Source organism: Chlamydotis macqueenii, chromosome 1 (genome assembly GCF_036417535.1).
Source record: "Chlamydotis macqueenii isolate bChlMac1 chromosome 1, bChlMac1.mat, whole genome shotgun sequence".
Taxonomy (NCBI): domain Eukaryota; kingdom Metazoa; phylum Chordata; class Aves; order Otidiformes; family Otididae; genus Chlamydotis; species Chlamydotis macqueenii.
The window spans coordinates 134,456,606-134,471,659 of NC_141556.1; the positions used below are offsets into that span (position 1 = coordinate 134,456,606).

Sequence of the window (15,054 nt, forward strand, 5' to 3'; positions counted from 1 at the left end):
TGGGGAGCCAGGATACGGAGACTACAGCCTGCACTTGTCAAATAGCTCTGAGGGCTGTGATAGAAAGGGTGAGAAAATGGGTATCTCCCCTTCCCAATTTATACAGGCACAAATCCTACAGATTGATCTGGCACTGGGCACGGTCAAAACCTGGGACATTCCTGTGTGCTCCTGTTTTCTCAGGTATTCTTAGATGTCCTCAGTAACATGCTGCCTTTTTGTACAAGCGATCCATGTGCTGGCTGTAAAGGTACTGGCTTTCTGACTTTCCCCCTTCCTTCCAGAGGACGTCTCTGTCAGCACTGGAGCGGTCAGAACAGCAGATCAGGAGGGCATCCAGCCTGGAAGAGCTGCTTCGCATCACTCACTCTGAGGACTGGAAGCTGTGGAAATGCAGGCTAAAACTCAAAAGTCTGGCCAATTTAGACTCTCGCTCTGCATCACATCGCTCCACCAGATTTGCTGCTGCCTTCTATGATATTGATACACTGAAAGGTAGGTGCAGGTTTGCAGCCGAGTCCAATCTTGGCTTCAGGACCACTGATTCTTACACAGCAAAGGGTTAAGTACCAGGGGTTTCCTAGAATACACCCATACTGGAAACAACAGGGCATTCATGGAAAATGACTTTGTATTAAAAAATGTCAGGCAATAGCTCAAGCACGCCTCCCTGTTTTGTGGCCAAATCAGGCTTATTGTTCTCTGTATACTCTCCAAAGGGAATATGTATTATGTATGGATTCATCACTTCACAGAAAGGAGGGGAATTCAACATGCAAAGAACAGATTGGAATGACTGGCCAAGGGGCTGGCCAGCAGCATTGTGCTAAATTTCAGAATTTGCTTTCCAGCAGAAACAAATGAGATTTACTGCAGGCATAGAAATCCCTTTTTTTTTTATTAGGTGTGCTCTGATATAAGGCACTGCATCAGCACCGGTGACTGGGTGGGAATTGCAGAGGAAGGAGGCATTGCCCTAATATCTACAGAGGAAGTCTCTCCGGAGAAAAGTAGCTCTTGAAATGACCAACCAACACCTGAATGCAGGGAATCACAATCTGTTCCCTCACCTGGAGCAAAAATGAATATTGTTCCCTGTAGGTGAGAGACTTGAGAGGCACTGACGTAAAATAATTCATCAGTTATTATACTTTGGTTGAGCAAATGGATATCCTACAGCAAAGCTACACTGCAGCCTAACAAAGGACAGACTGAGCTGTTCGTTTTGGTTCAGTCTTTACCCTGAAGTGATATGATCAGAATTTCCTTTTGGGAAATCAGATATTGCTGATCCTAATCCAACACCACTTTTATGATAACCACAGCCACTTTGCACACCATTACTCAGATAAATGATGAATAATTTGCTTCTCTGAGCCATGGCACAGAAAGGCAGACATGAATGCCAGTCTGAAAAGGGTTTTCATATGACAGGCATGGTTTTAAGCTTCTCACAGAAATTTTGTACAGGAAAAAAAGCTAAATCCAATACAGGCTGGAAGAACAATTAAGAGAGCTTTAATTAATGATAAAAATTTTGTTTACACACTTTTACAAGTCTACACACAAACATTAACAATGCATAGAGCTTTTATTAGAAGTAGCCCCCAGTGTCAAATACTGTTATCCTGTACTCACTATTGCTCATTTAGTGAGCACCAGCATTTCTGACAAATTAAAATATTCCTTTTGTCAAAGCAGCAAAACAACAGATGATGTTATCAAGTGTAACTGAGGCAGTGCATATTGCAATGGTCTTTTTTTAATGGCGGAATAATCTAACTGCTCAGGTAATAAAGTCCAATAACTGCAGTCATACAGAGGTAACTTTTTGCTTGGAACAGCTGTTGGGTTGCTTCTTACTTTCCCTTTAAAAGTCTAAGTAGACACAGAGATGTCAGTTTTCTCATTCAAAGTCAAGTCACTGAAATTTAAGTTAAAAAAAACCTCTTGGGTCATCTTCTCTGTTCTTCCATCCATAGTGAAATTACCCCAGGACAGAAACTACTTTTGTTCTAATATCTTAATATGTTCAAGGTACTAAAGCTCCTTTTAAAAAAACAAGCCTATAAACATCTATTTCTTTCCCACACCCTTTCCAGTCATTGAGCATTGACCTTTTTGCCAAGGGCATCTGTTTTCTTTTAACAAAGTGTTTTGCTGAGAAGGCTGGGTCAAGGCTCCTTGTTATTTCACTGCTGGGCCATCTTCCACAGCACCTCAAACTCCAGCAGGGCCAGTTCAGGACCTTATTCCTCTTCTCTAGAGCTTTAATGATGAATTCACTGAAAGCTCGCGTCGCCCCGTCTAACCACAGCCTCCCCTGAGCAGCTCAGCTCACCTAGGACTGCAGCTCTTCCAATGTTGAGTCTGTATCGGAGCCAGATTTCTCAGCAGATGCCCTGTGCTTGCTGATGGAAAAGACCAGGGTGACTACAGTGCTTCTGAACAGAATGTGACACCTACTTCTTTGACCACCCCTTCCTATAACAGCCCTTCTTCTGAAGAAGTGGTTAATAAAGCGAGTATGCGTGCAGTTGGAAAGGTCATTACCACTTACACTCATTGAAGGGACATCTGAAGTGATTGCAAGGAGATACCTTCATGAGTTTTGGCAAACACTTTATTTTCTATTTTAAGGCCTAGGATTTGATTGCTGTTTCAATAGACTAACACTACTCAGCTGCAAGGTCACTTCCTACTTTCTCTTTAAAGGTCTATTTTAGTGGTGCTTCTCTTAATTTATGCTGTAATATCAGAAACTGGGCTCCAACCTCTTATTTCTTGTACTTTTTGCAAAACTGGAAAGGGGAGGGAATCAACCCTGGGGAAGGACTTTGCAGGATAAACAAACTGATTTAAATATACACAGTCAGACGAAGAAAAAGTTATAAATAATAAAAGGAAAGTCAGATAGGAAAAAGAGAAATAAATGCTTATCCAAAGACAAAGTATAGCATTCAGATTAAAAATGTTCCAGAATTTTTATTTATTTTTTTCCAGAACTTCCCTGTAGATGTATGCACAGCTTGCACAAGAGTAGGGAGATGGAATGCATTGGAAGAGTGAGCAATTTTCTTAATAGTATAGAAGTTGCTTTTGATCTTTCAGAAGCCTGCTGGAGGTGGGCAGACAGGAAAAATGTTTTCCATAATTTTAAGGAGGACTTAAAAGCATAAGCATTGACAACTCTCAAGTAATTCCATAACTTGAATCAGGTAAGCAAAAGCCAAAAAAAGCAGGGCTACATCTTAACAAGACTTGAGATAATATTATGTGAATGTCACTGCTTTCTCCCTCTGGTTCAGTCAGTTAATGCATTATTCCTTCTCACAGTCGGAATTTGACACATCAGTCTAAAATAAATTACTATTTGACAACAATTCAGTATTTGAAAGATGTCACAGTGTTTCAAATAGATAAATCGTGCTTGAATTCATATTCCTGTTATTCAAACTTGAACCCCCTGAGGGTACTGAGGTGAGAGAGTGTTTGTCTTGGATTTCATTAGACATTTTGGAAACGGTGCTCGCTGGCTGACATTCATTAGGAGTATTAATACCCTCTGACCAGAATCTGTTAATCATTAGTGTGCTCTTGTAGTCGGGCCCAGGCTCTACTGAATCTGCAGTGGGGTACAGGCAAAGAGAGGATGAAATGACAATAAGGAGGTCTCCCCTGGAGAAAAGGAGAACAGGGTGTGGGCCAGCTTTGTCAGACAGAGGCCGTGGAGCTGGCTCTCAGCTAGTGGAAATCGATGCAGCTGTACTTAACCCGCTGGAATTAACGGAGATCTTGGTCGTCCGCGTTGAAAGCTCAAGGCGGATAAATGCTACAACCTCTCTGCCAGTGCAGCTGGTGTAAGTTACTGGGATAATTTTGCACTCAGACTCTCTCTGGTCCTTAAATTGATCCAAGTAAGTGCAAATGGCCTGCCAGCACTTCATTTTTATTTATATAATGCTTCTGCCTCACTAATTAGAGGTTTAACTTTGCCATGATTGCTCATAAAAATGGTGTTTTCTCCAGTCATAGATGAGGAATGGCAAAAGACTCAATGCGTGCCAAGGGAAACCTGCGTGGAAGTTGCCAAAGAGCTGGGTACAACAACCAACAAATTCTTCAAGCCTCCTTGCGTGAACGTGTTCAGATGTGGAGGCTGCTGCAACGAGGAGAGTCTGAGCTGCATGAATACAAGTACAACTTACGTGTCGAAAACGGTAAACGAGGCTATTCATCTGCTTTCTTTTTACGCTGGCTCTCTGAGAAGGGAGGGGAAGGAGGATGTTTGGTTTCTGAGATCCTGTTATGTAAGATCTGTCTGTACTATCATAACAAACAGAAGAATTAATTTTTTATCCATGCGGAATGAATGCAGGCATGTGCAATAGCAATCTACATTCATGTTGCGTTATTAAAAATGGATATACATGTGTAGAGATGGAAAATCAGGCCTCAGGAAGGTGACTGCAGGCTCACGTGATGTTAAGGAGTTTAATCTTTCTTTTATGTATTGTCGCTCGGACCTGGGACCTGGGACCTCTTGAGAGTGTTGTCTCATGGGACTGCTCGGCACCAAAGGATTAAGAGAGAGACTCTGGGACATTTTGCTGTGTGAAGCCAGGAGTCCGAGAGCTGCATTTTCAAAATTGCTGTCAGCGCCAAAAAGGCTGGCTAATAATTTTGGATGTGCAGTTTTGCGAGCCTAAAAAGCGGACATTTTCAGCACAACAGGACAGATGCTCTCAATTTGCATGCCTCAGGATCTGAATGTTCCAAATCATAAGTCACTTTGGAAAAGAAAGGCTTAAGCCAGTAGTCAGTTACTACTTAGGTGCAACAGGTTTTAATGACCAGTGCCAAAAAGTGAGCATAGAGTAGCCGGAGAGCTTTCTTTCTGTAGAATCCCTCCAGTGTCTGTGTACCAAGATACCTTGCTCCAGTGGGTGACTCTGAGCAGAGCTCCAAGTTTAGTATTTTCAATCGGCTCTACAGATGAAACCATCTGTGTTCATAGCTACAGAAAGAGCACAGGAGGCTGGTCCTCCTAGATTAACCTTCACCTTGTGCATCCCTACTTGTAGTTGATAAAACCTTTTAACCTCGAGGTAATATATTAAATTCTAGTTATTAAAAAGGCTTTTCTTTAAATTAGAACAAAGATTGAGGGTGGTTGTTTTAGAAAGAAAACTGAAGTCCTCATGAGGAGCAGGTCTGATTCACTTCTGTATTTGTTTCACAATTGTTGGAATGTAATTCCACTGTGTCCGATTGTACTGGAATATAATTGGAGTAAAATAAATCAGGGCCCGTCCTTCTTGCGTCAATGTTCATTAATTGCTTTCATTCCACACCAGCAGGCGAAAGCTGCTATGGGCTGTTGACCACACACAGGAGACATCTGATCAGCTCAGGGAGCTAGGTCAGGTTAAAAAGTATTTATTTATTTATGTGGTTTTGGAGTAGCAGTTCATAAGTTTGTTGAAAAACTGCCATTTTGCAGACTGTAACATTCCTTTAGCATCCTTCAAAATAACCCTTCCCTCAAAAGCCCCTAGCTAAGTTCTACTCCTGGATGGACCACCATCAGTCCAGATTTACTCCTCTAAAATTAACGGAATCACTCCTGTATTAGTGAGAGCTTTTTTATTTCCTGGTTTAAAATATCCACTGAAGGATATTCATGCCACCTAAAGTCAGATGCTGCGACACCTATGTTTAAATATCTAAAGAGTCAAGCTTAGGAATATTTCTCAGCCCCTGAATGTGGATGCAGCATTAAGCCAAGACGTACCAGCATTCAAAGGTGTACCCCATGATTTAGTTTCTGTGGGAAGGAAGCTGGCTTGGGGGGGATGGAGGGGGTGTGGGTCACTTGAACACCTTCCACATGTAGCTGCCCAAGGAGCCAGGACTTCCACAAGGCTACTCAGAGATCACTCTAAACAATTTGGATGCACTGCAGGTAGGCTGCTTGGTTCCTTAGGCTCCTGCTATAGCCAACAGGGAGATGTTTCCAGGATAATTCCCTGCAGGAACCCAGCTGAAGTGGAATGAACTCTCCTCTATTTACTCCTGTTTCTTCCCTCTCTTGGGAGGCTGTGGGGCTTAAGTTAGGCCCCTAAAGATGCATGCTGTGATTATACCCCAGGACAGTTAAAGAGCTGTCTCCATAAGTGGCTGAGATTCAACAGATGATATAACTGAGAACAAAGTTCCCAACCCCTGTAACTTTTCCATTTGGCCCTAGCATCCAGCAGAGGCTGTGTATTTGCAAATAATTTTGAATGGTCTTGAGTGTTTAATAGCTGGTAAGACAGCACTGGGACCACCGTTTTGGCAAGTTCCTACCTTGGTGGGCATTGCTTATTCTTCTCTTCAAAACCCTCAGTGCTTACCTGCTCATTTATATCTATGGTAACTATCTCTAGAAAAGAGCAAAGGTGGGGCATATGGTGGGAAAGGATAAGAGGTTTTGATTTAAAACTCCAGATATTTACTGTATAATGGAAACTGAAAAATAAATGTTATTTCACCCACCTAGCTCTTTGAGATCTCGGTTCCTTTGACAAGCGTTCCTGAGCCCGTGCCAATCAAAATTGCCAATCACACAGCCTGTAAGTGTCTATCAAATACCCAGCGCCATCAGTACACCATCATACGAAGATCTGTCCAGTACCCAGAAGAAGATGGGTAAGTTGCTGCTTTTACAAACTGCTACATGTGTTGTGCAGTCCGAAGTATGAAAATTATTTTGTTCTGATTTGGTCATTACAATGGTCACTTTCTGTTATCCCAAGAGTTTTTCCAAATACCTTGATTATCACTCAGGGTTAGAAATCAACTAAACCTGGTGAATTATAAGTGAATGGACAGCAGGCTAGTTCAGCAGGATCTAGAATCATTAAGACGCTTAGGTGCCTGAGAGTGGACTCAAAGTGCACATATTATGCTCCATTGGAGCTATTTGGGTAGGTGTGCATAGACTTTTTCAAGCTGACACGAGCAACTCTGCTTGCGCATTATTTAGCCAGGGCACACAGTGTGCTGTGGTCAAGCTAAAGCCCTCTGTCATACCTCATGGCACATGGGGTCAAAACCAGTACAAACCATGCCTTTGCACTTTCTGGTCCAGTCCTAGTTGCATCTGTCAGATTAATTGGCTGGAAAAGTGATCTCATATCTAACTTCAAAACATGATATAAAATACCTGTAGATCTGGTGAGAATAGGCTACATTAATTTAGCAAAGACTGTAGAAACACAGATAGCTTGAGCCACTCATTGGAAGTCAGATCAGATGTCTCTGTCTAGCCCTGCATGCCGGCTTGCCCCCATAACTGCCCTTCAGCTAGACATCTGGGCTGGGGGAAAGGTGGCATTTCAACAAAGCCACTCCAGCTCTCACTCAGCGCGCTGGTCACTCTGAATCCTCTTCCTACACAAATACAGAAGAACCTCAGCCTTCCAGTTTGTGAGTTCCCCTCCCAGAGCCAAGTGCCTAAAAGTCAAACTAGCCCCTCTGACCCTGAAAACAGTCCACTGTACATCCTTAAGCATTGGCAAATTTAAACTGGAGCTGCACTTTCTGGCAGCATGGCAAAATTGAATGCAGTTATATGGCACGAATACTGTAAGACAAAGAATACTCTTGGTGGGGTAGAGCTGTTTTACGGAAAACTAGAGCTGCAAATTTGTAGCTCTTTCCTAAGGACGTAATCTGAAATATGTGCTATATCTGCCCCGTCTAGTTGCTCAGCCGTATCAGCAAAACCATCCAGTCCCAAGATTTTCCGTTTGCCACAGTAATGCGCACATTACCCATACCTTCACATAGTACAAGTGGCAGACCCAGCATACTAGCAGTCTCATTCTGCCAAATGACTACAATCAATGACCTCCTTCTTTTAAAAAAATTCCTATCTTTCTTTTTTTTTTTTTTTGTCTTCTAGATGCCCCTTTACCAACAAACTTTGCCATAATGGATGGATCTGGGATAGTGACAAATGTGAATGTGTTGTAGATGTACAGCACTCCAATAGACGAGACGGTAAAGATGAAATTACTAATGGACACTTTTGCTTACTATCTCCAGGCTGCTTGTATTTCGCTTTGTCCCACTTTTTCGTTGAGAGAGTTATAATTTTGATTCCACGCCCCTAGACAAATTTGGCTTATGATGTAGAAACTCACCTGGAAATAAACACTCGTATGTGCTTATCCTCATCTCATGGTTTTTGCTTGGATGTTTTACTCCTTCTATATTAGCAACCTGAATAGGAAATATGAAAGTATTAAAAAGAATTAGTGAAGTAGGCATCCTGAATAAATTTTTATTTTACATGGATCTTAAATTGTATGATGGGCATTAGGGAAAAAATTTTAACTGTAGAAGATAATATGCCTTGGAATATATTGCATGAGGAATGTGCTGAATCTTTTTTTGGGGGGGAAATTCTTAGGAACAGACATATCAGGAATAAGACTATTAGCTGTAGTCAGTGCCAAAGATTATATGACCAACCATATCCTGGACTGCATCAAAAGAACCATAGCCAGCATGTCAAGGGAGCTGATTCTGCCCCTCTACTCTGTTCTCCTGAGACCCCACCTGGAGTACTGCATCCAGCACTGGAGCCCCCAACATAAGAAGGATGTGGACATGTTGGACCTGGTCCAGAGGAGGCCACGAAGATGATCAGAGGGCTGGAGCACTTCTCCTATGAGGAAAGACAAAGAGAGTTGGAGTTGCTCAGCCTGGAGAAGAGAAGGCTCCAGGGAGACCTTCTAGCAGCCTTGCAGTACCTAAAGGGGGCCTGCAAGAAAGCTGGAGAGGGATTTTTGACAAGGGCATGTAGTCCCAGGACAAGGAGTAATGGCCTTAAACAGAAAGAGGGTATGTTTAGATTAGACATAGGGAAGAAATTCTTTACTCTAAGGGGGGTGAGGCACTGGAACAGGTTACCCAGAGAAGCTGTGAATGCCCCATCCTGGAAACATTCAAGGCCAGGTTGGATGGGGCTTTCAGTGACCTGCTCTTGTGCAAGGTGTCCCTGCCCAGGGCAGGGAGATTGGAACTAGATGATCTTTAAGGTCCCTTCCAACCCAAACCATTCTATGATTCTATAACCTTTCAAAGTACTTTACTATTTTTTATAATAATACTGAGGTATTTAGAAAGCTTTCAAACTGATATGCCCTACATACTTAGGAGTATGCAAGTACACCCTTTCAGATCTGTGAAAGAAAATGGAAGAGCATAAAATCAGTAAAAGTTTACGCTACTTCCCTTCTCCTTCTGTTTTTCCTGGAAAACTTTAATCTGTCAGAGAAATTTGCAGGAAATATTCTGGGAGGTAACTGTGTAAGTCTAAAGACACTTACTAGCAGTAAACTTTAAGAGAAGTTAAAATCTCTCCAAGCCTTGTACAAGATTTTTTAAAAAAATGTTTTTCTCAGGAAATTGTACTGGTCAAAATAAAATTATCATAGCACTAGAGCAGACAGACACAGAAGGAAGTTCTGCCTTTGTGATTTAACCTACACCCAGCAAGCAAAAGAATAAGCCATCCAAAGGAACAATAAAAGCAAGCTGGCAAGCAATTTCTAGACTAGCAAGCTAAAATAAAACTAAATAACCCCATAAACTGATCTGTTGGTTAGTCTCCTAACATTGATAAGCAAGAGGCCAGTTGTGTAGTAGTTTCTGTTCTCATTCTGTAGAATCTGTTCTGTAGAATCTGTTCTGTAGAATCTGTTCTCATTCTGCATCAGATCATTTGACCATCAAGTTAGGTAGTTAAACTCAAGTTAGACTTTTCACTCAAGAAAGCATTAGTACTCTGTATTTCAGAGTAAGACCAAAGGACTGTGAATAGCCAGAGTCCTCCTAACTCTTAGCTTTTTGTAAGGTCAGCTTGGAGCATTAAAAATTGTGGCTTGTTGAATTGTAGCCTTTGTTGACATAGACTCAGTATTTCCTCAGATAAAATATCATTCTCTGAAGTACATTGTGTTTGGCACTGGCTGAGACAAAATAACTCAAAATCCGTCTTTGAGGTTGAAACAAAGTGAGACTGAAACACTCTACACGAGTTCAGACACGTCAAGCTTTATCATACCAGGGAAGGGGTTTGTCTTCCAAGAATTTGGGGCAGATTCCTTCCTCCCTTCCAATAGAACTAGGGTTTTATTCTGTCTGTTTTATTTTGTTCTGATATTGGTTTTCCAGCATTAAGTATAATGAAGGTTTCTTTCAAGTAGTGTGCAAGCCTTTTCTGGCCACTGAGATCAGAGCTCAGGTTGCAGAGGTCATGGACGTAGGTTACATTCCACATTCCATAGGTTAAATCCAAGAGCTAATTGTAAAACTACAGGAAATTACCTTCCCAATGACACATTATATGCTATGACCTTTAACCAGGGATGTGCTTACTGGCATTTTAATAAAGCTTTCACAAAATGTGTTCCTTTTTTGCTAGGATTAGCTTTGTATTCTACTCCAGATGTGCATTTTGAAGGAAGATAGATGAGGTACTAGACAGTGCATTCCCTTGGCTGGGGTTTTATTTCTGAAACAAAGCATTTTCTTTTCTTTTTAACTGACAAGTGTGCATATGCTCCTCATTGAAATGCTAGATCAGCTTGCACCCTACTAGATACAGCATTACTTTTGCAAAATTTCCTCAGTGTACGGATAGCAAAGTACACTGAGTGGTGAGTGGGACAGTTTGCATCGATGTGCATCTTTGTCACAAGTATAGTCTAAATCTGTTTTGAGATTTTCTTTTTAAAATCTGCTGCCCAGTAAAGATTTGTGCATTCCAAAACCTAACACTAGTCTTTTTTTTATTAACATATATCCCCAAAATAAAGTATTTTTATGTCGAGTTCAACCCACAGGCTTTATTAGAGTAAGTGAAATAATCAGCCCAGTCCTCTCAAGTCCTTCTCTCTGCTGTAAGTTACAACAGAAATTCTGAAGACTAGAATCTATCAGCGAGTATATGTGTGAGTCCTAGTGATTGCAAAGAAAGAGTTAGTCTCTTCAAAAGCAGTATTTAGACATGTAAAGCTCACCGCTAAAAGATGTATGTGCTATTGCAGGACTCCCTCCTCTTGCTGAGCTGGCTATGTGTGGACAACATATGGAATTTGATGAAGAAAATTGTGAATGCATCTGTAGACAGAAGTGTCCCACAGATTTCTTTCAAAGTAAAGAGAACTGCAGCTGTTATTTGTGTAGGGAGAGCCAGGAGAGCTGTGCTCTGAAACACAAGATATTTCATGCTGAAACCTGCAGGTAAGCGTTCCTTGTCATTCAGTGTCTACATTTCAAGATCTCAATTAGCTTGCATAGATGCCGGAGGTGCAAGTGTTGAATTAGCTAGGAGGTCCACCCGGAATAAAACACCTTGTTGCAGTTAGGGAGATAATAATAATAAAGATGATATTTACAGTACTTCATAGGAGTCGTCTAAGGTTTATTTAATTAACATGTTTTAAAGAATATGTACATGAATGCTATTCAACTACCAATATTTATTACTTTTTCCCCCCTAATCCTAAGGGAATGATGGTTAAAACGGTTCCACAACTGAAATTACTGTGCAACACAGAGGATTTACAGTGAGATATTGAGTCTTGTATTTGTAGGTAGGTAGAGCCCATCCTGTGTCCGCTGTCACAGCTGAATGCAGACTCACAGATGTCTAGGGACAAAAGCTCCCTAAGTTGGCACCTACACCATACAGCTCATTCCTTATTCAGCTTGTTCTCAGAGCGAGTTGATTTTCTAGAGTTAATGCAATTTTGCACATATACAAAGCCACTCAATCAACTCTTATTCTACTGAGAAGCTGGAAAATTGTTCTGAGGCTGTTATACTCCATGCATTTCCCTAATCCTTTTGTGTAACTAGTTTTGAGGTTTCTCTGCCAAAACTTTAATAGAAAATACCCTTTTTAAATACTTCTTTTTCATGCACACTGAAGCACCAGGTGAGTTAAAGGTACTTTGCAGAATTTTAGGGCAGTACTACCCAGTGCTGACATTCCGGACTTCACTGCTCTCAAGAAACGAAAGCATTACTTAGGTCGTGACTGTGGATAAATGGACAAGAAGAAGACATATTCCTGTAGACAAGAACTGCCAGGCAGTGAAGTCTTATCTCCCTGTGTTGTAGGGTGTTGACACTTTCCCAAATGTTGTCTAGAGAGCATTGCAGTGTTTAACAATGAAAAAGTTGAGGACTGCAACAGTGACGAATTACCATATTACAATGCATCTCTCTTTTTCCTTTTTCTCCTTTATCAAACAGCTGTGAGGACAAATGTCCATCCCAACCCAGAACATGCCCAACTGCAAAACCAGTGTGTTCCAAGCATTGTCGTTGTCCAAAGGAGAAGAGAGGTTCTCATGGGTCCCAAAGCAAAGAAACTCCTTGACTGAGCTTCCCTTATTCTCAAAAAATCCACTGCTTTGCAAAGTAGCTGTCACTGACTTTCAACCAATAGTAAACATGAACATCTTCCACATTAATAGCAGAAGAATGAATCCAGGCTGCATTTATTTATTAGAGTCATCACTAACTGCAGGTGAATCCTCTGGGACATTGGTAATTGCTCTCTAAGAGGTAACAGCAACCAATGAATTGCTGGCTGCATGGAAAAAAGAGCGGAAAGTGCTAGTTCAATGTTACGTTACAGAAGATTAAGCTGGTATATTGGTTACAGCATCACAGTCACCAGCCAGTCCTTCAGAAATTGAAGCTAGATAATCTTAGCCTCTGAATCCTCAGCTCATGCAGCTCCTGGGTAAAACTCTCTTCACAAATACAGTGTACAGGATTTGGCTTCTAATAGATTCAGCACTGAGTTATTTGATCTACTGTCCAGCTTTGATTATCATTTTGAGTTTATTGTACAACTACTGTCAGATGGGCTATATTTAAGTGTATATAAGAAAATAAATACATCAGTTATTCCAGTGGTTTTGATTTTTCTCTGTTATTTTAAATCTCTGCCCAACAAAAAGAAAATAAGCAAAAACCCCAAGCCATCTCAAGTACAGCCTTCCTATGTTTGTCCCACTGGGACTGGCTTCTGCCCAAACCCAGGTCGAAACAAGGTCATTTGATCCAATAGTTTCAGTAAAGAAGAAGAATTTTTCCCATGTCTGCCCAACAGCCATGTGTGATTTATTTATTTGTTCCTAGTGTAGTGCATTAATCTCCCCGAGGGGATAACAGCCACACTAGTACTAACTCCTCAGTGATTTTTGGAAAAGCATGGTTCACTAAAAGATGGTTTTCCTTTTAGCTTATCATGCTATGAAAACAACTCCCTTCTACTGAAATTTCTTTCACCAATGTGAGGCCTGAGTAACAGTTTTTTAACCAAATCCAGTACAAGGACAGCATTGTTTTCTGAGCCACTGAAGTCCGGACTGAGCCGGTCCAGAGAAAATATTGTGAGCAATAATTCTGAACTGGAAGTGGCAGTCTTGATGACTGAATCATTTTCTCCCCTTTGCTGAATTCTCCAATACTACGCTGCCCCGGGAAGGAAGGGAATAGCGCAAATGAAACAACTGTTGCAGAGATGGAAAGGTTGACCCAACACAGTGAATAGAAAATGACTTTTTGACGTGCATCTGAGATTTTTTAATATTTATATAGGGAAAAAATAGATTGCTTTAAAATAAAATTAGTGCCAAATCCTATAAGATTGATTGAATTGTTGGACAAAGCACCAAACAATTGAACTGTCTGAGTAAGGCATTTAGGACTCGACCCTGGATGACTGCTCGGAGCGTCTCCTAAGCCAACTGTGATCTAGGTCTGTGCAAACATACCGGCAGGTTGTTTTTGTTATCTGTGCTGGGAACCGGCCTCAGATCCTCTGACCAAGGAACACAGTCTGATCTGTGAGTGTACTGGGTGGAGCCCATGCAGTAGGGTTACCTACTGGTCTGCATTGGGCTTGCCTGCTGAGGATTTTCCTCCAGAGCGAAGGCCATGTGCATGGACAAGAAGAAGAATGTGACCCCAGTGCAAAACCAGGTGAACCAGCTTGGCAGCAGAAGCACACCCTTACATTTTCCCTTGCTGCTCTGAGAGGCCCCAAATACAGACACATGGACATGGTGGGTGAAGTTCCTGAGCTATACAAGGGTCCACAGAAGGAATGAACTGCCCATCACTTTTCACCTAGCTCAGTTGGGGACAACCCAGCTGGCTGGATTGCTGATAGGCTATACCATTCGCACATTCCTCAGAAAACTGGGGAGCTGCAGAGGCAAACCAGACACTTAACTGGCGGCACCAGAGGCACATGGAGTAAAAATACGCCTTTGTGCAAAACTGCACAACATAATTTGTACAGCTAAATTCCATGGAAAGAGTTTACGTTTTTGCATTTACCAGATTTTCTTAAAGCGAAGTTTAGCAACTGGAACCCTGTATTAATTATGCCTGAGTCTCGTCAATGTTGATCTATCCTGACCTAAGTTTTTTTTTACAAAACAGAACTGCTCCAACCTGAGAAACAACTAAGTCTGCTTCAACTCCAGAAGGCTCTTAGATAAAGCAGTCTCTGTGGGGCTGAAAACTATGTTCAAAAGCTTTTCTCACTGAGGCAGGGAGGGATTTGAACATGAGCCTCCTAACCCCCAGGAGAGTGCAATAGCCATTAGGATACCCAGGCTAGAAAGGTACCATGGCTGACCACCACTGTGAACTCTGCTCTGAGGTCTTCACACCTTCCTAGACTACTGAGAAACAGACCTGTGCCTGGAGGTCTGACTCAGGACTGAAGATCCCAGTGGGAAGGAGTGAGATGTTGCCATGTCCACAAGCTTCACTCAGCCTAAGCCTCTGTATAAATTTAATCCTTAACCTCAAAATTTTGTGCTTACCTCTTGCGGATCACTTTGTGAAATGCTTAGGTGAATATTTTTGATAGAAACATGCTCAAACAACAGAGAATGTGTGATCATCAAAAACGCACCTGAAAAGTCACGATGTAAAATTCAACGTTATTTTCCGTTTAATCCC

The 15,054-nt window shown here is 41.6% G+C and overlaps 1 protein-coding gene across 1 annotated transcript in view; it reads left to right on the plus strand.

The window, feature by feature from the left end:
- VEGFD (vascular endothelial growth factor D) overlaps positions 1 to 12,986 on the plus strand; it is a 31,146-nt gene extending 18,160 nt beyond the window's left edge. The window contains exons 2-7 of the mRNA XM_010115303.2: positions 285 to 495; positions 4,030 to 4,220; positions 6,545 to 6,693; positions 7,952 to 8,049; positions 11,106 to 11,301; positions 12,319 to 12,986. Coding sequence (XP_010113605.1) covers positions 285 to 495; positions 4,030 to 4,220; positions 6,545 to 6,693; positions 7,952 to 8,049; positions 11,106 to 11,301; positions 12,319 to 12,445 — 972 coding nt within the window. The 3' untranslated portion in view covers positions 12,446 to 12,986. The remainder of the gene's footprint in view (positions 1 to 284; positions 496 to 4,029; positions 4,221 to 6,544; positions 6,694 to 7,951; positions 8,050 to 11,105; positions 11,302 to 12,318) is intronic.
- Positions 12,987 to 15,054: the final 2,068 nt, after the last annotated feature.